At 46.0% G+C, this 22,882-nt stretch overlaps 1 protein-coding gene across 2 annotated transcripts in view; it reads right to left on the bottom strand.

Moving 5' to 3' along the window:
• Positions 1–19,112, bottom strand: part of PRPH (peripherin) — a 37,246-nt gene extending 18,134 nt beyond the window's left edge. For both annotated transcript variants that reach the window (XR_004538956.1, XM_033939789.1), the window contains exons 1-5: positions 18,535–19,112; positions 15,349–15,409; positions 4,344–4,439; positions 796–969; positions 5–130 (exon numbers count right to left, since the gene is read on the bottom strand). Coding sequence is in view for 1 of the 2 variants with exons in the window: in XM_033939789.1 (XP_033795680.1) it covers positions 5–130; positions 796–969; positions 4,344–4,439; positions 15,349–15,409; positions 18,535–19,049 (972 nt within the window). In the remaining variant the exon portion in view is untranslated. The remainder of the gene's footprint in view (positions 1–4; positions 131–795; positions 970–4,343; positions 4,440–15,348; positions 15,410–18,534) is intronic.
• Between the last annotated feature and the right edge of the window lie 3,770 nt (positions 19,113–22,882).

Below are 22,882 nucleotides of genomic sequence, written 5' to 3' on the forward strand. Positions count from 1 at the left end.
TTACAGTTCCCCTTAATCCATCCAGTTCACAGGTTAGGCTCTGGATTTGCCGCCGAGACTCATTCATCTCTTGCTTGGCCTGGCGCAATGCTTCGTTGTTCCGACTTGCAGCATCGGACAAGTCAGCAAACTGCAGAAGAAAAAAATGTTTTCACTGGGATATGTCTCTTTCTTCTCCCCTCTGAGTCTTTTGTCCAGTAACATTTGCTCTTCATAGTTCCTCTTAGCTTAACTTTTACTCTTTAAACTCTGTTCCTTCTACCACCTTCAATGCAGCTCACCTACACTGCCCCAGTAATACCTACCTCTAGCTCCCTGCCCCATATATACCCTCCTCTTCTTCCCACCACCCTCTCCCAACCTAGGGTTACCAGACATCCGGATTTCCCCGGACATGATCTCCTTTCGAGGACATGTCTGGGGTCTGGACGGCTTTTCACTTTGTCTGGATTTTGAAAAGCTTCCCTCAAAATTACGTCGGGAAGGGGCATCCGCACATGAGCAGATGCCGTCTGGGGCGGGGGTGGGAATGGGGCATGACACAGGCAGAACTGGGCAGGCCTGGGGGGCATGGCCATGGGTCTGGATTTTCCTTCAGGAAAATCTGGTGACCCTCTCCCAACCCCATCTGTTCCCAACTCCTGCTGTCCAGCCCACCCCACCCCAACTGCAAGTATCTCTTGTTTGCCTCCCATGCTTGCCCTTGCTGTACTCACCTCTAGTCTTCCCGCCTTTACAGTGCCCACTTCTGTCTCCCTGCCCCATGTTCCTTGCTTACTCCAGCTCTGTGGATACCTTGGATTTATACCATTCCTCCGACTCCTGCAGGTTCTTTGCTGCAATGTTCTCATACTGGGTGCGGATGTCTCGAAGAGCGGCTGTCAGATCTGGCTTTGCAGCTTGGACCTCCATCTGCATCTGCAGCTGCAGGGGCTGACTCTGAACAGTCACCTGCACATCCTGAAGCTCCTGAGCACATGCAAATGAGAAGGAACGCGTCACACTGTGCAAGCACAGAGAAGCGTGGGCCCATATATACAAAGAAAATCGGGATATCCACAGTTGCGCACGCCACAAAATGAACAGGAGAAGAAAGATTAGGAAAACTGCTCATAGGCTGCATCTGTGTTATTGCTACAGTTGCTAACCGGCTACAGATTTTGACTACACACGTTTGGTTCTCACTGAGAGTTCCTTGACAAGTTTCTTTAGAGATCTGGGGTCCATTAGATTCTTTTGTTAAACAGCTTTAAAAATTTTAACGGGTATTCTCGAACCTGTCAAATCTGAGATTTCTTATTCTACATACAAATCCAGAGAGGGAGGGAGGGAGGGAAGGGGGGGGTTATTTTGTGTTTCATACATAATATATAAGTGTTTTTTAGGGAATGTTATTGATGTTTTACAAAATCAATAAAGAAAAATGGGGAGACCCAATGATCCACAGTGAAAACAATCCTCCGATGAAAACAAAAAACCGTGGATACAGATGTTCTGGAGATAAATTATTATATACTGACATATAAAAACATGAAAATTCAATGAAAAAAATACAATGATAAAAAATACAGTGGATTTTTACCACTGTATTTTTTATCATTGTACTTTTTTCATTGAATTTTCATGTTTTTATATGTCAGTGTATAATAAATTATCTCTAGAACATCTGTATCTACAGTTTTTTTTCAAAATCAATAAACTTTTTTTTTTTTTTTTAGAAGTTTGTCTGTCAGTACTTCTTTCAGTACTTTCCTAAAGGTCTTTTTTAAGACTACCTGAAATAGAGATACCACTTTAATATCCTGTTATCAGTTTGGTATGTCCCCTGAGGAAGGCAGTGTTCTACCGAAACCAGGTTCCTAGTTGGGACTTCCTGTAGGAACTTTCAGTAAAATCCCTTGTGTTGTACTGTGATATCGGCTTTGCCTTTCTTTTGTTTTGCTTCTCTCTGTGCTGGGCAAAGGAAGATTTCTTTTTCTGTCGAATTACAGATTTGCCCAAGACAGTTCCAGTCCTGAATTTATCCCACTGTATGTAGGGATTTGTAGCCTTGCTTTTTTTTCTTTTTTTTTATGAATAAAATTAGAAAATCAGAACTACAACTCTCTGCATACAATGGGGTAAACTCATAACTGGCTCAACCATGTTTCCTTCCAGCACTTACCAGCAAGGTGGAAGTAAAAGGCATAAAAGGCATTTGAAAACTAAATAACGAGTTAAAAAAAAAAAAAAAGAATCTGACCCCTCACCTCACCATTAAACTTGAACAAGATATAGGATTGTAACTCCTTCAGATGATATATGGTTCCTGGGACCTTCAAGGTGATTTTAATCTTTGCAACTAGGAAAGGAGTAAAATCAGGCCTCTTGTTTCCCAGGAACCATATATCATCTGAAGGAGTTACAATCCTATATCTTGTTCAAGTTTAATGGTGAGGTGAGGGGTCAGATTCTTTTTTTTTTTTTTAACTCGTTATTTAGTTTTCAAATCCAACAAAAAGTGCAATGCATTATACATACAAATAATAATCAGATAAGCACTTATAATCAATCAGTATTAATACAAAAATAAAACTCCCTCTCCCATCCAACATTTTCCATCAGAGAATAATACCGAACAAAAGATACACCCCCCTCTCCTCCCACCCACCCACCCTCCCTTGGATGTGTGGGAGCTGAAACAACAGGAAATAAAGAAAAGGACAACTATAACAACTCTACAGAAGACGTGAATGGACCCCAAACTAATTTGAATTTCTTAGTATGCCCTAGCACAGGGGTGCCCAACGCGTCGATCGCGATCGACCAGTAGCTCAGGAAGGCAACTCGAGTCGATCGCACTCGTGTTGCCGTCCTGATCTACGGGCCGATCAGCCTTCCTCTCCAGTGTTCTCCCTAGGGCCTTTTAGCTGGGCGGTCCACCCAGCTGTCATCTGCCGCTGCTGAACATTAAAAAAAAAACCCAAAAAACCGGCTTGGAAATTTCAGCCCCTAGCGAACTTATGCTCCGGGCTCTAACGTGTGCGTGCAGGCTTCTCTTCTCTTCCCTCCGAAACCGGAAGTTATGTCCGGGGAGGGGGGGGGGGGAGAAGGGAAGCCTGCACGCACATGTTGAGAGCCCTGAAGCAAGCGTTCGCTACGGGCTAATGCGGGAGACAGGTTAGTGAAGCATTTGTTCTTGTTCCTGCCAGGTCCTGCCTACTTTCTGTTTCCGCGAAGGCAGGACCCGGCAGCATTTCCCCCAATAGGTTGATCACGATCTTGGGCTGATCAGCCTTCCTCTTCCCGACAGCAGAATTGACGTCGGGGAGAGGAATGCTGGTTGGCCGAAGCAGGGAGAGCTTGGGGCCTGTTATTGGTGGCGTTTGGGTCCTGGTCCCCGATGGTAATGGCAGTGACAGTGGCTTGGGGGAGGGCAGGGAGAAAGAAAGAAAAAGGGCAGGCAGGGAGACAGAAGGAAAGAAGAGAAACAGAAAAAAATGAAAGGGAGGCAGAGAGAAAGAAAGGGCAGGGAAGAGGAAGGAAAAGTTGGGGGGAAGGAATGAGGTCTGGAGGAAAAGAAGCATACAGGCTAAAAGAAGGGAAGAAAGATTGTATGCACAGTCAGAAGAAGAAAGTGCAACCAGAAAATCACCAGACAAGGTAGGGAAAATGATTTTATTTTAAATTTAGTGATCAAAATGTGTCTGAATTTATATCTGCTGTCTATATTTTACACTAAGGTCCCCTTTTACTAAACCGCAATAGAGGTTTTTAGCGCAGGGAGCCTATGAGTGTCGAGAGCAGCGCTGGGCATTCAGCGCAGCTCCCTGCACTTAAAAACTGCTATCGTGGTTTAGTAAAAAGGGAGGGGGTATATTTGTCTATTTTTGTATGGTTGTTACTGAGGTGATAGTGCTTAGAGTCATCTGCTTTGACCTCTTTGAAAAACCCTGGAATAGGAATGATGATTAACATTTTCTATGCATACAGTGTGCTTTGTGTTTTTTTAAAATTTTATTGTTGGTAGATCATTTTGACTTGGTCATTTAAAAAGTAGCTCGCAAGCCCAAAAAGTGTGGGCACCCCTGCCCTAGCATATCAGCATTCATTTTCTCATACTTATAACTTAAGCATAAATTCACCCACCAAAAAGTAAAAACTAAGGCGATCCCAATTTTTCCAGTTACGAGTAATCATTTGCATGGCTATCCCGGTCATAACAAGGAAAAGCCGACATTTATACCTATCCAATGAGGGTCAGATTCTTACATTGGGATTTGCTACTTCCTCAGCCCCCTTCCCACCCACTACTTCCTAGGCAGGTACTTACTGCCTCCCTGTTTCCACATTCAGAATTTTACCTCCTCGTGGAGCTTCTTCAGGAACTCAATTTCATCCATTAGGGATTCAATCTTCCGTTCCAGCTCCAGGCGCGCCAGAGTAGCATCATCTACATCCTAGGAGGAGAAACGCCCAGGAAATGAATGACCAAAGCATTAAACACCAATCTGCTCCTCCTCATCCCAATCAGTAACGTGCAAACAAAGAGCACACGAACAGGGACCAAGATCATTTCAATTGAATTGACCGAACGTGGCCTGTGTTTCAGCAATAAGCCTACTTCAGGGGTCTATACAGCTACATAGTCCCTTCTTGCTTCTCAAGAAAATCACACATCCAGGGTGGGATTGCATTACTATTTTAAATAAGGGACAGTTATTGAAAGAATATATGCATTTGTGTTTTTAATCATTGGGTGGGTTAAAATGGAACAGTCATGTATGTCTGTAAGATGAATGTACTTTTCTTAAGATGTATTATATGTTAATATACCTGTGTATTGCACTGTTAATATTTGAAAATCAATAAAGAATTAAAAAAAAAAAAAAGAAAATTGCAAAATCTCACACTTAAGTATCCGCTAGCTTTAAAATCAAGTGCATGCGATTGAAGAGCTCTTAACACGTCTTGTCACCATTAAATTAAAATAATCTTGCCCTCTATTCTTCAGGCTGTTTGTGCTCTTTATTTGCACGTTGTTTGTTTTTGCACTTTTTGTGATCCCTTTCTTCTTAATGTCTTGAACCCATTCATTAACCGACATACACACTACGTAATACACCAGTGCACACACACAACACAATCATGCAGTTGTGGCATTTACAGAATTGAGGCTATGTGAAAGATAGGCACCGGAAAATGCTCAGCAGACCAATGGGTGGAGTGGGGGCTTGAGGCTTGAGCACTTACAATGGCTGGTGCAAAAGTTTGTGCTTGACTGCTGGCAGTGAGGCATGTAACTACTAGTTTTCTGTAACCTGAGTATGTAAGTGCAGGCCACGCCCCCTGACCCACCCACACCCCTACCTCCCCTTGTAGTTACACACTTTGGATTCTGCACACACAGGCTGTAGAATACCAGATTTGGACAATTACATGTGTAACTGTTAACTAGTGAACTACGCCCAAACCTAAGCACTACAAGTTTCAAGTTTATTAATATTTTGATATACCGACCATCACAAGTATCTGGTCGGTTTACAATAATTAAAAATTAAAATTATGCATAACAACAACAAAAAAAGTCTAAATAAAAATAGAGGGATTGAAATCAAAACAAAGATTTGATTACAATGGGTATGGGACAAAAGGAAAGAAAGGGGAAGGGAAAGTTTTTAAAATTACAAAATGTCACGCGCGCTATTGTTGAGCTGAGATCTTTTCAGCACCCCCTCATAAACGCCTGCGTCTCTTAGCCACCCAATTAGCGCCTCACTCAAAAACACACTCACGATCTGACCCCTAATCATGCCCACTTTGAACTGTGCGCTTTGCACTAGGTGCCTATTGTCGGACCACGCCTACCAAGTTACGTGCCTAACTTTCAATTAACTCCGCTTAGTGCCAATTAAGAGAATGTGGCGCAGTGGTTAAAGCGACAGCCTCAGCACCCTGAGGATGTGGGTTCAAACCTACGCTGCTCCTTGTGACCCTGGGCAAGTCACTTAATCCCTCCATTGCCCCAGGTACATTAGATAGATTGTGAGCTTGCCGGAACAGACAGGGCAAAATGCTTGAGCATCTGAATATATTCATCTAAACCAGGGGTGTCCAACCTTTTGGCTTCCCTGGGCCGCATTGGACGAAAAAAAAAATTTTTCTGGGGCTGCACAAACACAAACACTAGCTGATGAGCAAAAAAAAAAGGCTGAGCGGGTCCCAAATTTGCAATCACTAATATAGAAGATGTACATATCTAATAATAAACCTTCATTAAAGGGACTCTGTGGAGAGGAACCCAAAAAAGCAGTAATGCTTACCTTGACTGAGTGATCCTCCACGTACACCGCTGACAGTGGGAGCAGCCACAGGCTTCCGCATCCCCACTCTGATGAGCAAGGATGCGCCCTCCTGGTTTTCCCCATTCACTTCTATTACAGCTACGGTGAGCCTCTTCAGAGGTGAGCCTCATCAGAGCGGTGATGCTGCATCAGCTGTCAGCGGTGCACATGGAGGATCTTTCAGTCAGGGTAAATATTACTGCTTTTTTGGGCCTCCCACTTTGAGCTTAGGCTTCCTCAAAATGAACATCTCCCCTGCTGTAGCTAGTAGGGATCCCGAAGCCTCACCAACTGATGGCCACCTCCTCCCCTCCAACTTCCCAAGTTCTGGAGCTGGCAGCAATATAGCAGAGTTACTGCCTTCCCTCCTCCCTTCCCCCCCCCCCCCACACACACCTTGGCTTTCATGCATGCATGAAAGCAGTGGCAGCTTGAGGATAATTGCCATTGGCTGCAAATCTTGGAGATTTTGGGTTGCCAGACTAGAGGAAGATGTCTTCAGATGGCAGGGATTGGGAATCTCCAATAGCTCAAGGGTGTCCATCCACTAATTTTGGGCTCCAGTCCCTCCCCTAAATCAGCTGTATATGACTACGCCACTGAATACAAAAATAATTGTGATGCACATATCCCAAAGCTAACATATTCCAGTTAATAAATTCAAAATAAAACAATTTTTTCTACCTTGTTGTCTGGATATTTTGTTGTTCCATCATCTTGGTCCCAGTTTCTCTTTCTGCTTTTGGTCTATCTTCAACTAATTCTCTTGCCAGTGTCTGCTGTTCATTTTGTTCTCCTCTCTTGTTCCATTTCCTCCTTATGCTTGTCTCCAACGTATTGATTTTTCCCTTTCAGCTTTCTTAACTTTTTCTTTTCTTTTTTGCCTCTGTCCACTCAAATCTTGCCTTCTTTCTCACTCTTCTTCTTTTTAAATGTTCAGCTACCTCTCAATTCTCCATCTTCTTTCAGTCCCTAGCTCTCCCATTTCCCATCTCACTCCTTTCCTGCTATCTACTCCCCATTACCACATTTCTACCACTGTATTCACTGCTCTCTCACTCATCTTGTCGTCTTCCTTTTGACCTCATCCACATGGCTCACCACTTTCAGAATTCCCCTCCCTCTCTCCACTGGTCAGGCTATAGCTCCCTGTCCCTTTCTTATCCCAGCTCTCTTCCCTCCTACCCTCCAATTGGTCCATCTCTCCTCCTCTATCCCCATGGTCCAACATTTTGCTCCTTATCTTTTCTGTTTTTCTTCTTCCCTCCCACCTTGATGCTGAACAATGAAATGGAGGAAAAAATAGAGAGATGCTGTATCTCTCTGCCTTCCATCCACAGGCCTAAATTTTCTCCCTACCTCCCTTCCATCCCCGGAACCAACTTCTCTCCCTTTCTCTTCCCAACTACCCACACCCCATCTCTTCCCCTGCCTGCCTCCCTCCCCCAGGTCAACCATTTCTCCCTTTTTCTTCCCAACAGTTCTCCCTTCAAGTCTCTCTTTCCCTCTTCCTCCACACCACCCCAGGTCCAACTTCTCTCCCTTCAGACCATTGCCCACCATCTCTCTCTCTGTCCTCTGTTTCTGGTTCCATAAGCTCTCCCCCCCACGCCCAATCTAGCACTTCTTTTAATACCCTCCCCCTCTGTACTTTTAAAAAACCAAACCAGTCCAGGAGGCTTCCTTGGCCCAGCATGTTCTCCCCCCTACTCTCTGCACCCATGCATCTCTACCTCACTCCTCTCCCACCGCCATGTCCAATAATTCTCTCTCTCTCCCTCCATCCTCTCTCTGCCCAACAGTTCTCCTCTTTCTTCATCTCTCCATGTGCACCATCTCTTTCCCTTTCTCAGACACCCAATTCTCTCTTACTGTTCCCTCCCCCTCACTCCCTCCATTCTTCAATCCTATGGCTCATGCGCCCTCCCTCCTTCTTTCATCGTTTGTCCAAAGTTCATGCTCCTTCCCTGTCAAGTCCCAACACGACCTTCTCCCTCCCTCCCTTCTGGCTGGCTCCTATGCTGCAATTGTTTTTCTGGTGAAAGCTGCGGGCGGTGGTGGCTGGCTCCTCACGCGGGAGAGTCCTGGTTCTATCCCATTTCTGTGATGTCTGGTAATTCTATAGATGAGAGCGTAACGCGATTACTTGCTTCTCTCACTAATGCCTCTAGCTTTTCTCCATTTATCAGTGGAGGTCTCTTTCTTTGAAACCTGTGTTTCTTGTTTAAGTACAATATGTCCTGGACAACTGGAGTCTTCTTCTATCCCAGCAGAGTCAGGTGGCCCTGTTCAGTCTGACTCTTGTCCCTATCACAACCAAAGCACTGGGTTACTCTCAGACTCTTGAGCAAGACACAACATCCTATCTGAAGTCCTCCATATTGTTCCCCGTTGTGTCTGCCATGCATCTCGCCATAGCGCTTTCCCTCCTGCAGCCAGCACTGCCGTTCATTCTGGGCCTCTCTCTGGGGTGCAGCCTCAGTCTTCTCAGGGTCTCCTGGATCCAGTAGTTTTCTGGCCGGCTCTCTTGCTGCAATCGTCTGCGGGCGGCGTCAGGTCTTCGCGCGCAATTCACACTTCTGACACAGCCACAGATCGCACACGAGAAGCCGACGCCGCCCACGGACAACTACAGCAAGGGAGCCGGCCAGAAAACTACCCGCCGGAGGGAGGGAGAAGCTGGTGCTGCACAAAATTCCTTGTTGGGCCGTGGGTTGGACACCCCTACTATAAAGAGTTTTACCTCATGCAAAATTGTCATTTCTTCAATAAGACATTAACTGTTTTTTCTGAAGCCCTCCAAGTACCTACAAATCCAAAATATGGCCCTGCAAAGGGTTTGCGTTTGAGAGCACTGAGCTAGAGAATGACACGGGAGCAGAATTTGTCCCCGTCCCTGTGGATAACTGTGGGAAACCATCCCGTGTAATTCTTTAGTGTCTCTCAGCGTTCTTGAGGGTCAGTGGCTGTACCCATTCCATACTCTGATTCTTCCCTCTTTCCTTAATGAATGACAAGGAGATGGTTTCCCACATTTAACCACGGGGACAAATTCTGTCCCCGAGTCATTCTCTACAACCAGTCTAATTTCTGAGACTATTTCCAATAATAAGGATTCTGTACTTTATAATGACCTGACTTTGGGCAATCTGTACAGAATCTACTACTACTGTTGTTTATTATTTCTATAGTGCTGAAAGGAGTACGCAGCGCTGTACATTTTAACATACAATAGACAGTCCCTGCTCAGAAGAGCTTACAATCTAATTTAGGCGGGACATTTCAGGGTTGGGAGGGGATTAACCTAGCAGTAAACATAAAATTATGTGCACAGGTTTATACAATGAGGGGATTAGCGGCTAGATTCGGGGCCCAAGATCATGGGGTTCTGGAAGTTGCTAGAGCAGAGGTTCTTAACCCAGTCCTCAGGACACACCAGCCAGCTGGGTTCAGGATTTCTACAATTAATAGGTATGAGATAAATTTGCATACAACAGAGAAATTGCATTCAAATCTGTCTCATGCATATTCATTGTGGACATCCTGAAAGCCTGACTGGTGTGTGTTCTAAGGACTGGGTTGAGAACTAGAGAATGACAAGGGGGACACATTTTTCTATGTCCCCGCAGGAACTTATTTTCCCGTCCCATCCTCGCAAGCTCTGTCCCTGACCCGTTCCTGCAAGCTCCGTCCTCATCCGCACAATCCTCAAACACTTGAAAATCACAAATGTTTGAGGCTTGTGCGGTTAAGGCGGAGCTTACAGGAATGAGGCAGGGACAGGGACAAAACTCACGGGGAAATTGAGTTCCTGCAAGGACAGGAAAAAAATTTGTCCCCTTGTCATTCTCTATTGAGAACCACTGTACCCCGAAATTAGGGTTACTAGATTTTTTGTTAATAAAAAAAAACCTGTGGTCCTGCCCCGTTCTGCCCTGGCCCCATCCCATTCCACACACTGCCCCATCCTGTTGTGCCCACAGCCCTGCTATGTCACCCCCCCCCAACCCCAGCCCCACATAAACCTCATTTCTTTAGGGCCACCACGCCTGGTGGGCCTCTGTGGATGTGACACAATGATTTAATTTAATTTAATTCTTATATACCGCTAATAACCGTGAGGTTTCTAAGCGGTTTACAAAAATGAATGCGTTAAAAAATGCAATAAATAAAAATAAATAAGATAGGTACTTGGAAATTCCCTAACTGTCCCAAAGGCTCACAATCTAACTAAAGTACCTGAAGAGACAATTTATGAAAAATAAAGATAAAAATAAAGACAGAGATAGAGATAGAGATAGAAATGAGTATTCCACCAAGTAATGAATAAATAAATTTAAAGATAGAATTAAAAATAAATAAGTAAAATAAATAAAAAATAGAGATAAAAAATAAATATCAAGAGAAATAAAAAATATATATTTAAAGTATTCTCCCCTGCTGGATCGGGGGAGCGGTGTAACTGTGCCCTGCTAGAGAGGGGCTCCCGAAAACTGCTGCAGGTCTCGGTGAGCCATTGGCACCGCTTCTTTTAAAGTGTTCTCCCCTGCTGGATCAGGGGAGGGTGTAACAGTGATCAGGTGCCCTGCTGGAGAGGGGCTCCCGATACTGCTGCTGGTCTCGGTGAGCCATTGGCACCGCTTCTTTTAAAGTGTTCTCCCCTGCTGGATCGGGGAAGGGGTGTAATTGTACACCCCCCCAACCCCAGCCCCACATAAACCTCATTTCTTCAGGGCCACCACGCCTGATGGGCCTCTGTGGATGTGACACAATGATGTCGCTTGCATAGAAACATAGAAGATGACGGCAGATAAGGGCCATAGCCCATCAGGTCTGCCCACTCTACTGACCCACCTCAAGTCTACTATCCTAGGGATCCCACTCCTGGTGACAGGTTCCCTTGGCTTAACCCTCTAAGGCACAGGTGTCAAAGTCGGTCCTCGAGGGCCGGAATCCAGTCGGGTTTTCAGGATTTCCCCAATGAATATGCATGAGATCTATGTGCATGCACTGCTTTCAATGCATATTCATTGGGGAAATCCTGAAAACCCGACTGGATTACGGCCCTCGAGGAGGGACTTTGACACCCCTGCTCTAAGGGATCCCACATGGGCATCCCATATGCTCTTAAATTCTTGCACGCTGTTTGCCTCGATCACCTGCACCGGGAGCTCGTTCCAAGAATCAACCACTCTCTCAGTGAAGAAATATTTCCTGGTGTCACCATGAAATTTCCCGCCCCTGAGTTTGAGCGGATGTCCTCTTGTGGCTGGGGGTCCTTTGCATGTAGAGAGGCCCTCCAGACCTGGCTCCAAGCTCAATGCTTTTCAAAACCCACACAAACTGCTGGGTTTTGAAAACCCGTCTGGACGCACAGGCAAGCCTTTAAAAAGAGGACATGTCCGGGTAAATCCAGAAATCTGGTAACTCTACCCGCAACTCTACTCTATGGCAGAAAGAAGTAAATGCACTTTTATGGGGTATATTCTATAAGTGGCACCACTTCGGTACCGAGATGATGCAAGCTGAGCATGAATCCTATAATGGCACTTCTGTGCAGAGCTACTGCTATAGAATACTAGCATAGGTTCATAATTTTGCACCTAAATTTAGACATATGCACTTACACCATGTCAAAAGCTGCTGTGTGCTCATGTCTAGCCATTGGCAATTAGGCATGTAACCCCTAGTATTCTATAATAAATGTGTGTAACTCGTAGCTACCCCCTTGACCCATCCAGAGAATGTGGTGAAATCAGTTAGCTTAGCAGGGTTTAAAAAAGGTTTGTATAATTTCCTAAAAGAGAAGTCCATAGGCCATTATTGAGATGGCTTGAGGAAATACATTGCTTATTTATAGGATAAACTGCATAAAGTCTGGTTTGCTACTTGGGTTCTAGCTAGGTGCTTGGGACCTGGGTTGGCCACTGTTGGAAACAGGATACTGGACTTGATGGACCTTCGGTCTGTCCCAGTATGGCAATTCTTATTTATTTATTTTAGTACTTATAGACCACTTATAGCCTAAGTGGTTTACATTTATGTTCTTATGTTCACTCATGGCCACACAACCCTAGAAGTTGCAGGTGAAAGAATAGCATCTAAGATCAGAGGTGTACACTAGAGGCCAATCGAATTTCAGTTTTGGATTTGGCATCAAAATTGACCCAAAATCTGGGTTCAGATTTTGGTTGAAACTGAAACTCTCCTCCAACTGCCACAATCTCTCTCCACCCCCCTCACCCCACCCCCCTTGGGATGCCCAACCTCCTCCTTATGTAGTAACAGCTGTACATCAATTACAATTTTTAATCACATGAATAATTGCATAAAGTGCCACTCAAATTTCCTCCTGTATAGTGCAATATATACATAGCAGACATAAATGCTCAAAACCAACACATTTCAATTCAGTTGTCCCATAGAAAGGCAGTACAGTGTTCCCCCGCGAATTCGTGGTTCGTGGACTTGCTCATTCGCGTTCCGCTCCAACCGCCTCTTCCTGTAGTAAAGTCGGGCTACACCAATCAGGAGCTGATGTCAAAGCAGCTCCTGATTGGTGTAGCCTGACTTTACTACAGGAAGAGGCGATCGGAGCAGACCACGAGTGATTTTCTTCACCCGCCGGCACTCCAGCTGCCCTCGCCTGCCTGTCCTGCCTTTTGACAGGCGAAAAATTGCATTTGTGGCTTTTTTAAATTCACAGGGGCTCCTGGAACGGAACCCCCATGAATTTTGGGGGAGTACTGCATATCAAATCCCATTACTCAGTGGCATAGTAATGGGGGGAGTCCACTCTGGTGCGTTCTTCCTAAGGGTATGGCACCCTTCTTCCTCTCCATCCCCCACCCCACTGCTCCTCTCCTTTCCGTGTGCACACATCCCTTGCCTTCCCCCGTACCTTTTTTTTACTTCCCCGGCACGTTGGCATCGGCGATCTCCCCAATGTCACTTCTGGGACCCGCACCTAGGAAGTGACATCAAAGGGCGAGCTGACACCGATGTGGGCATGCTGCTGACACTGGAGAAGTTAAAAAGATCTGGCGAAAGGGAAGGGGGCGTGCGTGCAGTGAGGAGGGCGGGGTGCCCCATCACCCTGAGTGCCGCTCACCCTTACTATGCCTCTGTCATTACTCCCCTTACTAAACTAAAGCTAAAATAATCTTATCATTGTTGTCTGGTGATTTTATTTTTCTAATCATCTCATTCCACATCTCTGGTTCTGTTTCCCTGTGCTCAGTCTATTCACTCTTTCTTTCTTTTTTCTCCTCTTCCTGCCCTATATCCATCTTTCATGATCAACTTTTCTTCCATTTTTATTCTTCCTTTTCAAATCTGTCTAGTTTCCATCTCTTTTCTGCCATTCATGGGCACCATCATCTCCCTCCCTTTCACTTCTTTTCCTTTCCCTTCCATGGGTACCATTTTTCCCTCCCCTCCCTCGCCCCACCACTTCATGCTCACCATTTCTCTCTTTCCCTCCTCCATTACCATATCCCTGTTTTGTCTATCCTATTTCCATAATCTGGACCTCTCAAACATCACCCTAACCCCCCCTGCCTGCACCTCTTTCTCCCAGCAAATCTTTCTATGCTCCTACCCTTTCCCTCCCTGCCATGGTCAAATATCTCTTTCTCCCTCTCCCTACCCCCCATGATAGGATCTCTTGCTCTCTCTCCCCCCTTCTTCCTCCCCATGGTTGGATATCTCTCTCCCTGCTCCCCTTCCCCCCACCCCACCTGTGGTCAGGTATCTCTCTTCCTCCCTCTTGCCCTTCCCCCATGGTTCAGTACAGTGCAGTTTGGTCAGGTCTCCCCCCCCCAGTGCAGTTTGGTCATCTCTCTCTCCTCCTTCCCTCCCTTTCTCTAACCTTTCATAGCCATCGGCAATGCTAGCAATTAAAGCCAATATAGCAAGGACTGAAGAGACTGCAAGAAACTGGAGTTGCCTAGTCTGCAGGCAGTGCTTTGATTTAATCGTTAGCATTGCCAGTGGCTATGAAAGGTTAGAAAGAGGGAGAGAAGGAGGAGAGAGAGCTGACCACAGTGGGAGGGAGGGAGGAGAGGAGAGAGAACAGACCGAACCACATTGGACCAGACCATGGGGGGAGGGAGGGAAGAAGGAGAGAGAGAAAGTGGGGGTGGATATAGAGGACCTCGTGTGGTGGTGGGGAGAGGCAGCTACAGGTGGATGCAAGTGGCAAAGGCAGCAAAACAGCTCTCCAGAGAGGGCAATGGCAGTAAGGGCAGCTCTCTGGGGGGATAGGCAAGTGATAGCAAGGCAACTGGTTTTGAGAGTCAAAATGGCGCAATTTAGAATGCGGGGTAGAGGGAAGAGATCAATGCTGGAGAGGCACAGGGGAAGGAGAGATAATTGTGTTGATTGCATAAAATTTTTTTAACACAGTTAAACATTTAATGTGTTAATTGCATTATTAACACATTAAATGTACAGCCCTAGTGGTAACCCTTAGCCCGTTAAATGCTGAATATTATATTTAGCTTCACTATACATTAATCAGCTCAGCAAATCTGGAAATTCGATGCTGGTGCCTGGACATGACCTGGCAGTGAATAGCTGGGTTTAACGCCAGCAGCAGTCAGCAAAACGCTGATCACTGCAAGATGAATATTGGACCCCAGATAATTACTGTTGGGGGATGGGAGTCGCATTGGGTCGAAGAGAAGGAACAAGCAAGGCCACTAGGGGTCCTGCAGAAAACTGGGTTGGGGCGTTGGCAGTTTTTGTTCTTCAATGTCACCATTTCTGTTGGTGGCTGAGGCAATCACCATCAGACACTGACAGGAATGCTGATATTTATCAATGAGCTACACATTACTGCTGAGATTTTAACACAGTGGTAATCTGTATGCTCGTTGATTACAGCATGCCGCAGTATTTTTTAGTGGTAATTTGGTCATAGAGTGCCGGCCCAACTACAAAGCTTTCTGCATGGCCTCCTGAGTTCTTATACATGGTACAAAAAACAGGAATATGTTCTGTGCACATGTGTCCCATAGCTCACCTTACGGAACAGAACCAGGTTATTCTCAGCATCTGCTCGCTTGTGAATTTCCTCCTCCAACCTGAGCACCAGAAGAAATATGAAAAGCGTTAGTGATAAATGAATGTGTTCCCATGCTGCCCTCTGCCAGCACTACACCCATGGCAGTTGAATTCTCAGCCATCAAAGCTCTGAGTTTGGGAGTCCATTTGTGGAAGGTATGAAGCCAGGGCATTTCCATTGGCAGTGCTAAAGGGTGTTTAGAAGTGCAGCAAAATGGAAGATGCTTTCTAATTGTTCTCTGTTTGGATGTGCTCCTAACTGTCTTCTCCATCCCACCCCCCAGCATAGAGCCAAACTCCCCCTCAATGAGCACCAGCACATATGACTCCAGAAGAGCTCCAGAGAAATGTTCTAATCTGTCCACGGTGCTGCGGCAGGAGGCCAAGACAGGTCAGCAGCTTCCATACAGGGCTGGACGCAGCAGAGAGATGGGGAGGGAGAGGAAAGAATACCTTATCCATCAAGGCCTACTATTTTCCACAGGGAGCCAGGAGGCCAAGACAGGTCAGCAGCTTCCATACAGGGCTGGACGCAGCGGAGAAATGGGGGAGGGAGAGGTAAGAATACCTTATCCATCAAGGCCTATGATTTTCTGCAGGGAGTAGGTAGCTTCTGTCCTTCTCTGACACATCAAGGACAGACAAAAAAGAAAGAAAGAAACCGGAAAATTGTCCCATAAAGGCATGGACTTAAGCCCTTCCAGGGCCTCTCTTAAACCCTTCAATAAACTTTTACTGGCCTAATGCTTTGTACATATGTTGCTAAAGAGTTAAATAAAATGGTGAAAAAAGAAAGGAGACAAAGACTAGTCCCAGGTTTTGTCATGTTCAGTATCACATTTCTGACCTGTCTTGCTCTCTGTTTCTTTCATTTTATCTCTTTCTCCATTTGTCTATCATTTTCCCCCATCTCTTCTCTAGTTCTGTTTCTGGCATTCTCTCTCTGTCCAGGTTGGTCTGAACAGAGACACCCTAGAAAGCCGACAGGCACATATGTGGACTGGTGCAGCAGAATGGGGGAGGGGGAAGGGGGTCACCCCAGCAACCCACAGTACATCCATCTTTTTTTCCGCCTTTCACTTGCAAGAAAAGGATATCTCACCACTTCAGTTCTGAGTTTCTAAAGGGGTCATGGATGCTATTGTCCCCCTGCCACGTGATGCTGGTTTAACTTGCCTTACTAAGCAAGATTAATGGAGCATCCCACCCCCCCACCCTGACAAGCTGAAGAGAGGGGAAAGTATTGATTTTTTTTTCTAGTGAAAGAAAAATAAACATTTTAGCTTTGGCTCGGGACAAGGTTCGACTAACAGTTAGCGTCGTTTCAGCAGCATCAGGGATGCAGTAAAAAAAGGGAGTGGCCCTGCATCAATTTAGTAAACCCTGGGCACAGACTGCTGCTGGAGCCCTGTTCCTGCTTCGCACTGTCGCCTCCTTCCTTTCCCGCACTCTCTGCTAATCCACTCATCCCTTTCTCTAGCTGTCTCTTTTCTGCCAACTGTATGTCTCATGCACTTCTTTGTAAGAACAGCACCCCCTCCCCCCCCCCATTCCTTTACCATGCTTCAAAAAATTAAACAGGGCTTCCCATTTTTAGTTTTTAGATCAGGGGTATCCAACCTTAGCCCTCACCCGGTCGGGTTTTCAGGATTTTCACAAATGAATATGTATGAGATCTATTTACATACCATGGAAGCAGTGCATGCTAATAGATCTCGTGCAAATTCATGTGGGGAAATCCTGAAAACCTGACTGGATTGTGGCCCTCGAGGACCAACATTGGACAACCCTGTTTAAACACTCCCTGTGCAAACAATGTAAATAAAAGTGTCCATTGGTTAAACCTTTCCCTAGTACTATACTTTCTCTCCCTTCCTTTTGTCTGCCTTTTTTCCACTCTGCTTTTGAACTACAGTATTTTTGTGTTCGCAGATCTTACATGACAAAAACCTATACAGTTAATTCCACTAGAAAAAGAACTCACCAATAGAAACTGCACTGCTAGTTTGCTGATAAATATTTTACTTCTCTTTAAAGATGCTAATTAGCTAAAAAAAAAAAAAAAAAAAACCACACTTTTTTCTGGTTATGAGGGGAGGGGGGGGGGAGTTGGAAGCAGAGAACAGTTTGAAAGGAGGACTCATCTCTAACTTGTATTTCACTATAACTTCCTATGCTACAGAAGCTGGCACCGCTCCTGCAGAAATCTGCTTGGCCTTTTTTTTGGGTGGGGGTATTTTTCTGGACTGGCCCATTGTTTTGATATGTGATTTTACTGGTTTCTCCCCCATGCCAAGTTTCGTACTATTCTGTTAAATTTTCAGTTATTTTGCCTGCAGACAGACATTTTTGACTGCTTTTGTGTACCGGTAATTCTTTCCAACTTCAGGTTGGAGAGAATAACAGGTAAATGGTGGGTTATAACCTCCCAGAGTTGCTTCCCAGCCGCCTGCCACCTCACCCTCATCTTTATATGAAAACGCTACACGCCCTGCTCCACGCTTTATCTTTCTGAACTATCACACCCTGTTACCCCTTCCCCCTGACAGAACCTCATCTTTCAGTACCTGTGCTCCGTATCCACATCCCAACTGAGCCCTCCTATCTCTTCACTTGCCTGTAAGTGTCCCCATTTTCCAGGCATACTAACTCCCTATCCCTCACCCCAGCCACGCCCTTTTTCTTCTAGTCATTGCACTCCCTATTTTCTCCCTAACCACACCCTCATTTCCCTGTCACACCACACATTCTATTCCCCTCTGTTTATGAGGAAATCTCCCTTTGATACCCAACATATTAATGTTCCTGCAACATCCTACATCCCCAATCCCAGCCACACCCAGGTCAACAGCTGGAGGGCTTTCACCTCGCTCACTGTAACTCATCCTATGCAACATACAAGGAACCATTATATCCTTCTCATTTTTACAAGGGCAATCTCTGCTGCCAGCACCTGAGCAATTTTGTATTTAAGTCACAAAAGCTGTCTAGTCACAATACAGATGCTAAGGAGGGGCCAGAAGAGAAAAGGTTTAGGTAGAGATACAAGAAAGGGCCAGAGAGGAAATGACCTAGCATTCTACCCCTGCTTCTGCCTCACTCCTGAACCATCACTTTTGTCCCCCCTCTTGCCTTTATCCCTCACCTTTGTTTCACAGCTGCCAGGTCTTCAGCCAGGTTGTCTCTCTCTACCTGGAGGCGGTCTCGATCCTTCCCGAGCAGCTCCAGTTGCCTACGCAGCTCACGCAGCTCTTGCTGGAAGAGGTCTGCAGCCCGGGTGGGTTCCTTGGATTTGGATTGGTTGAGCTCGGTCACCAGCACGGCATTCTGCTGCTCCAGGTAGCGCACTTTCTCGATGAAGCTGGCAAAGCGGTCATTTAGCTCCTGCAGCTCCGCCTTCTCATTACTGCGCGTGGTTAAAAACTCCTGGTTTAGGGTATCCACTACCCCAAAGTCCACCTTGTCATAGGTCGCTCTGAGAGGGGTACTAGATCGCACTCTGTAACTGGTAGAGCGCGCAGAGGACACTGGTGAGGGGGTGCCCAATAGCCTGGTGGAACTAGAGTACCTAGAAGAGGGGTAGGAGACTGGGGAAAGCAGGGGACCCCCAAAGGTTCTCCGATAGGAGGTAGATGTGGTCCTTGAGGCAGAATGACTCATGATTAAAGCTGTCGCTGTTTCGCAGAGAGGAGGATGGCAGAGAGAATGGGACCAGGGGACAGCTAGGAGGCTGAAGCAAGAAGCTGGATTCTGCCTGGCCCATGCTTTATAGCCCAGGCTCTGCCCCACCCATTGTGCAAGCAAAGCCCCTCCTTCCCAGGACACATTCCAAAGTCACAGATCTTACTGCATGCCGTCTGGCTCTCCTGCTACAAGGCTGGCCTGGGACTGGATCCGAGAACTGAGCAAGCCAGGAGAGCAAGAGCTGGAGCAGAGATTCTATCTTCTACTGGGGGGGGGAAAAAACACCACAGTAGACTTTACTGTCTAAAAGTGGAGGGGGTGCAATAAGGGTTAAAATCTAGCTGCCTTTGGGGTAGAGAATTGATTAGCAGGTACTGTTTCCTTTCCATTCTCAGCTGGGCATAAAGCAAACTCTTAAAAAGCTTTGCAATTGCCTGCCTGCATAGAGAGAGTGAGGATGCAGAGAGCTAAATTAAATCTCCACGGTGAGATACAGAGCCCTCCCTTGCCATTGGGCCCATGATGGACAGGGGTCATCAAGAGGCCTCTTTTAGGTCTGTGCCGGACAGAAGGAGTTTGGGGCTGTGCCTGGGTAGAAGTTGTGCTCATTACCAGGGTCTTTTTTTGTCATGCCCACTGAAAAAAAAAAAAAGAGATTCAATTGTGAATGATGAGGCAAAGAACACATTGGGCAGCAGTCCCAAAACTGATGGAATAATTTACCGGTGTAGAGGATTACGTGGTGTTTAGGTGAATGTTTAACATGGTTTATTCCTTTAAGCTTTTTAACTGTTATCCGACTGTTTAGTAACAAGGTTTTGCAAAGGGATTTTTTTTAAAACAAGGGACAGTATTATTTTGATTTTGTTTGCTTTCTATATTCCATAACGTAAATGCTTAGATATTTATTCTATTTCTGTTAAGGAATGCTAAGGGTTCCTTTTACTAAGGTGCGCTAGCGTTTTTAGCGCACGCAGGAAATTACCGCGCGCTACGCTTCTAGAACTAACGCCAGCTCAATGCCGGCGTTAAGGTCTAGCGCGCGGTTAAAGCCCTAACGCGGCTTAGTAAAAGGAACCCTAAGTCTAGGGTTTAATGCCCGCAGGCTCCCTTTTGGATCTCCAACTCAGGCCATCATTTATAGCTATCTGGGGTGTTTCCCCATTTTATAGCACTCTCCCCTCCCATCATTTCCCTGAGACGTAGCAGTGGAAGTTCTCAGCTGGGAGCTTAGGGGCTCATTTTCCAAGCAATTGTACTACAGGTTTCTATGTTATTTTAGGTGTTTAAGTGCTTTGAAAATGAGCCCCATAGTGTGTTGTTCCTTCCATAGCTCACCATATCTTTACTCGGAATTTTGCTACTAGGTATTGCTCTCGTATAATAGCCAAGACTCTCTTTCTTACCCCATCTCTGCTCCTAAGCTCCAGCCGGCCCAGAAGCCACTTGGGGAGCAAACCCAGATTTCCTTCAGATGGTGGCATACAGAGCTGCCAGTGGGCCACCGGCTGAACCTAGATTTTAAAGTTTACATGCGAGGTGAGTTTGGATAGTTATACAATTATGTGGTGGCCGGGGGGGGGGGGGGGGGGGGGAGAAGAGGAAGCTCAGCAGTGGAACAGGAGAGGATGCTGCAAGGTTGGAAGCAAAATGCATTGGGAGAGCTATGGAGGGAGGGGTCTCAGGGGGTGCTGCAAGGTAGGACTAAGGTGCATTGGAAGAGCTGGGGTGAACTGAGGTACTTTGGCAGAGAAAGGATAGGTCCAAGTGTTGGAATAGCAGGTGTGGACTGGAATGCATTGAAGAAGCTGCATGTATGGGTCTCGGTGTTGTTAGCAGGATGGTTCCCTTGTAGCTGGAAGAAGGATATAACATGTGGCCACAGTATTAAGGCAATCATGTAACATCATGGACTCCCATGAGTTACAGCATACAGAAAAGGCTTTAAAGTGCCTCGTGTCAGCTCAAGGGTGCCATTTAATTCTTCCATGGGGATCAAGGCACAGGAGGAGATGTGGAATGACTCCTAAACCCCTAGGCAGGGGTGGCCCTATAACAGTGGTCTCAAACTCAAACCCTTTGCAGGGCCAAATTTTGGATTTGTAGGTACTTGGAGGGCCTCAGAAAAAATAGTTATTGTCTTATTAAAGAAATTTTGCATGAGGTAAAACTCTTTATAGTTTATAAATCGTTCCTTTTGGCTAAGTCTTAATAATAATAATAATATTGTAATTTATAGCTAAAGAGACGTATGATCATGAAACTATTTTATTTTACTTTTGTGATTATGATAAACATACCGAGGGCCTCAAAATAGTACCTGGCGGGCCGCAAGTTTGAGACCACTGCCCTATAATGAAGCCAACTGAGTCGGCGGCCTTAGGCGGCATCTTGTTGCCGGCTAGCCTACTTGCTGATGGGCTCTCTGCTGAACCCCTTCCTGGCATCTAATGCTTTCACCCTCCCCCGCAGTCGGCATTTTCCCATTCCTTCAATTTGTCATAAAAGTTACTAGGCGATGGTAGCAATTCACAGAGCTAACCTGCTGCCAGACCCAGTGTATTTTCTTCACTGTGGCCTGCCTTTTCTGACAGCTTCCTGTTTCTGCTGGGGCGGGCCACAGTGGAGAGAAGATGCCAGGGCCAGCAGGGTATTTATTTAATTTTCCATACTATTCTCGAGCTCGGAACCGTTTACCTGAATTTATTCAGGTACTCAACAATTTTTCCCTGTCTGTCCCAGTGGGCTCACAATCTATCTAATGTATGTGGGAGAATGGGGGGATTGAGTGACTTGCCCAAGGTCACAAGGAACAGTGTGGGCTTGAACCCACAACCTCAGGGTGCTGAGGCTGTAGCTTTAACCACTGCGCCACACTCTCCCCCACACGCTCTGTGAATCTCTACCGCCACCTGGCAACTTTTACGACAAATTGAAGGTAGACACGGGGAGGCAGGGGTGGAATGGGTAAAATGCCGATTGGGGGGAGAAGGGTGAAAGCGGAAAGCCTTCTAGTTGGTACAGCCCTTGTGCCCTTGACTCCCCCCTCCCCCAATTTTGGATGCTTGGGGGTGTGGCGCCAGCTCATCCCTCATCTCAGGCAGCAGATTACCTTGAACCGCTCCTGTCCCTAGGGCACTGCAGAGACTTGTTAGCTACAAGATATGCAGAACCTTGGTCATTGATCTAAATTAATACTTTCCAGGATCTATTCGGCTTTAAAAATTCCATTTGAGCTCTTCATAGGGTTACCAGATTTTCCATTTGGAAATTCTGGACCCCTAGACCCGCCCTCCAGGCCCACCCAGTTTCACCCATCCCCGCCCCATCACGCCCCAGTCTTGCCCACAATCCCACCCCCTGCTGACTGCCCTCGTCGGGCAGGACATCCGCGCATGTGCAGATGCCCTCCCACCCGATGCAATGTGGAGGAAAGCTTTTCAAAACCCTGGAGGTGCCGGGTTATGAAAAGCCAACCGGGCTCTTGGACATGTCCTCGAAAGGAGGACATGTCCGGGGAAATCCGGACGTCTGGTACCCTAGTCCTTCTTCTCTTAAACAATACAAGACCAAGCATCCAAAATGGCAGATGCAATCATTGTTACCGTATACTAGGGTCCACCTAAGGAGTCAGCACCCAAGAAAAAGATCTGGGTGTCATTGTGGACATTATGCTAAAATCTTCTGCCCAGTGTGCAGCTGCGGCAAAAAAAAGTAAACAGGATGATAGGAATTGTATCATTTCATGGATATTTCATGTTCAAATTACAAAATTCAATAAATATTTTGAACTACAAAAAAAATGAAAG

The sequence above is a fragment of the Geotrypetes seraphini genome, chromosome 3, assembly GCF_902459505.1.
Source record: "Geotrypetes seraphini chromosome 3, aGeoSer1.1, whole genome shotgun sequence".
In the NCBI taxonomy this organism is placed as follows: Eukaryota; Metazoa; Chordata; class Amphibia; order Gymnophiona; family Dermophiidae; genus Geotrypetes; species Geotrypetes seraphini.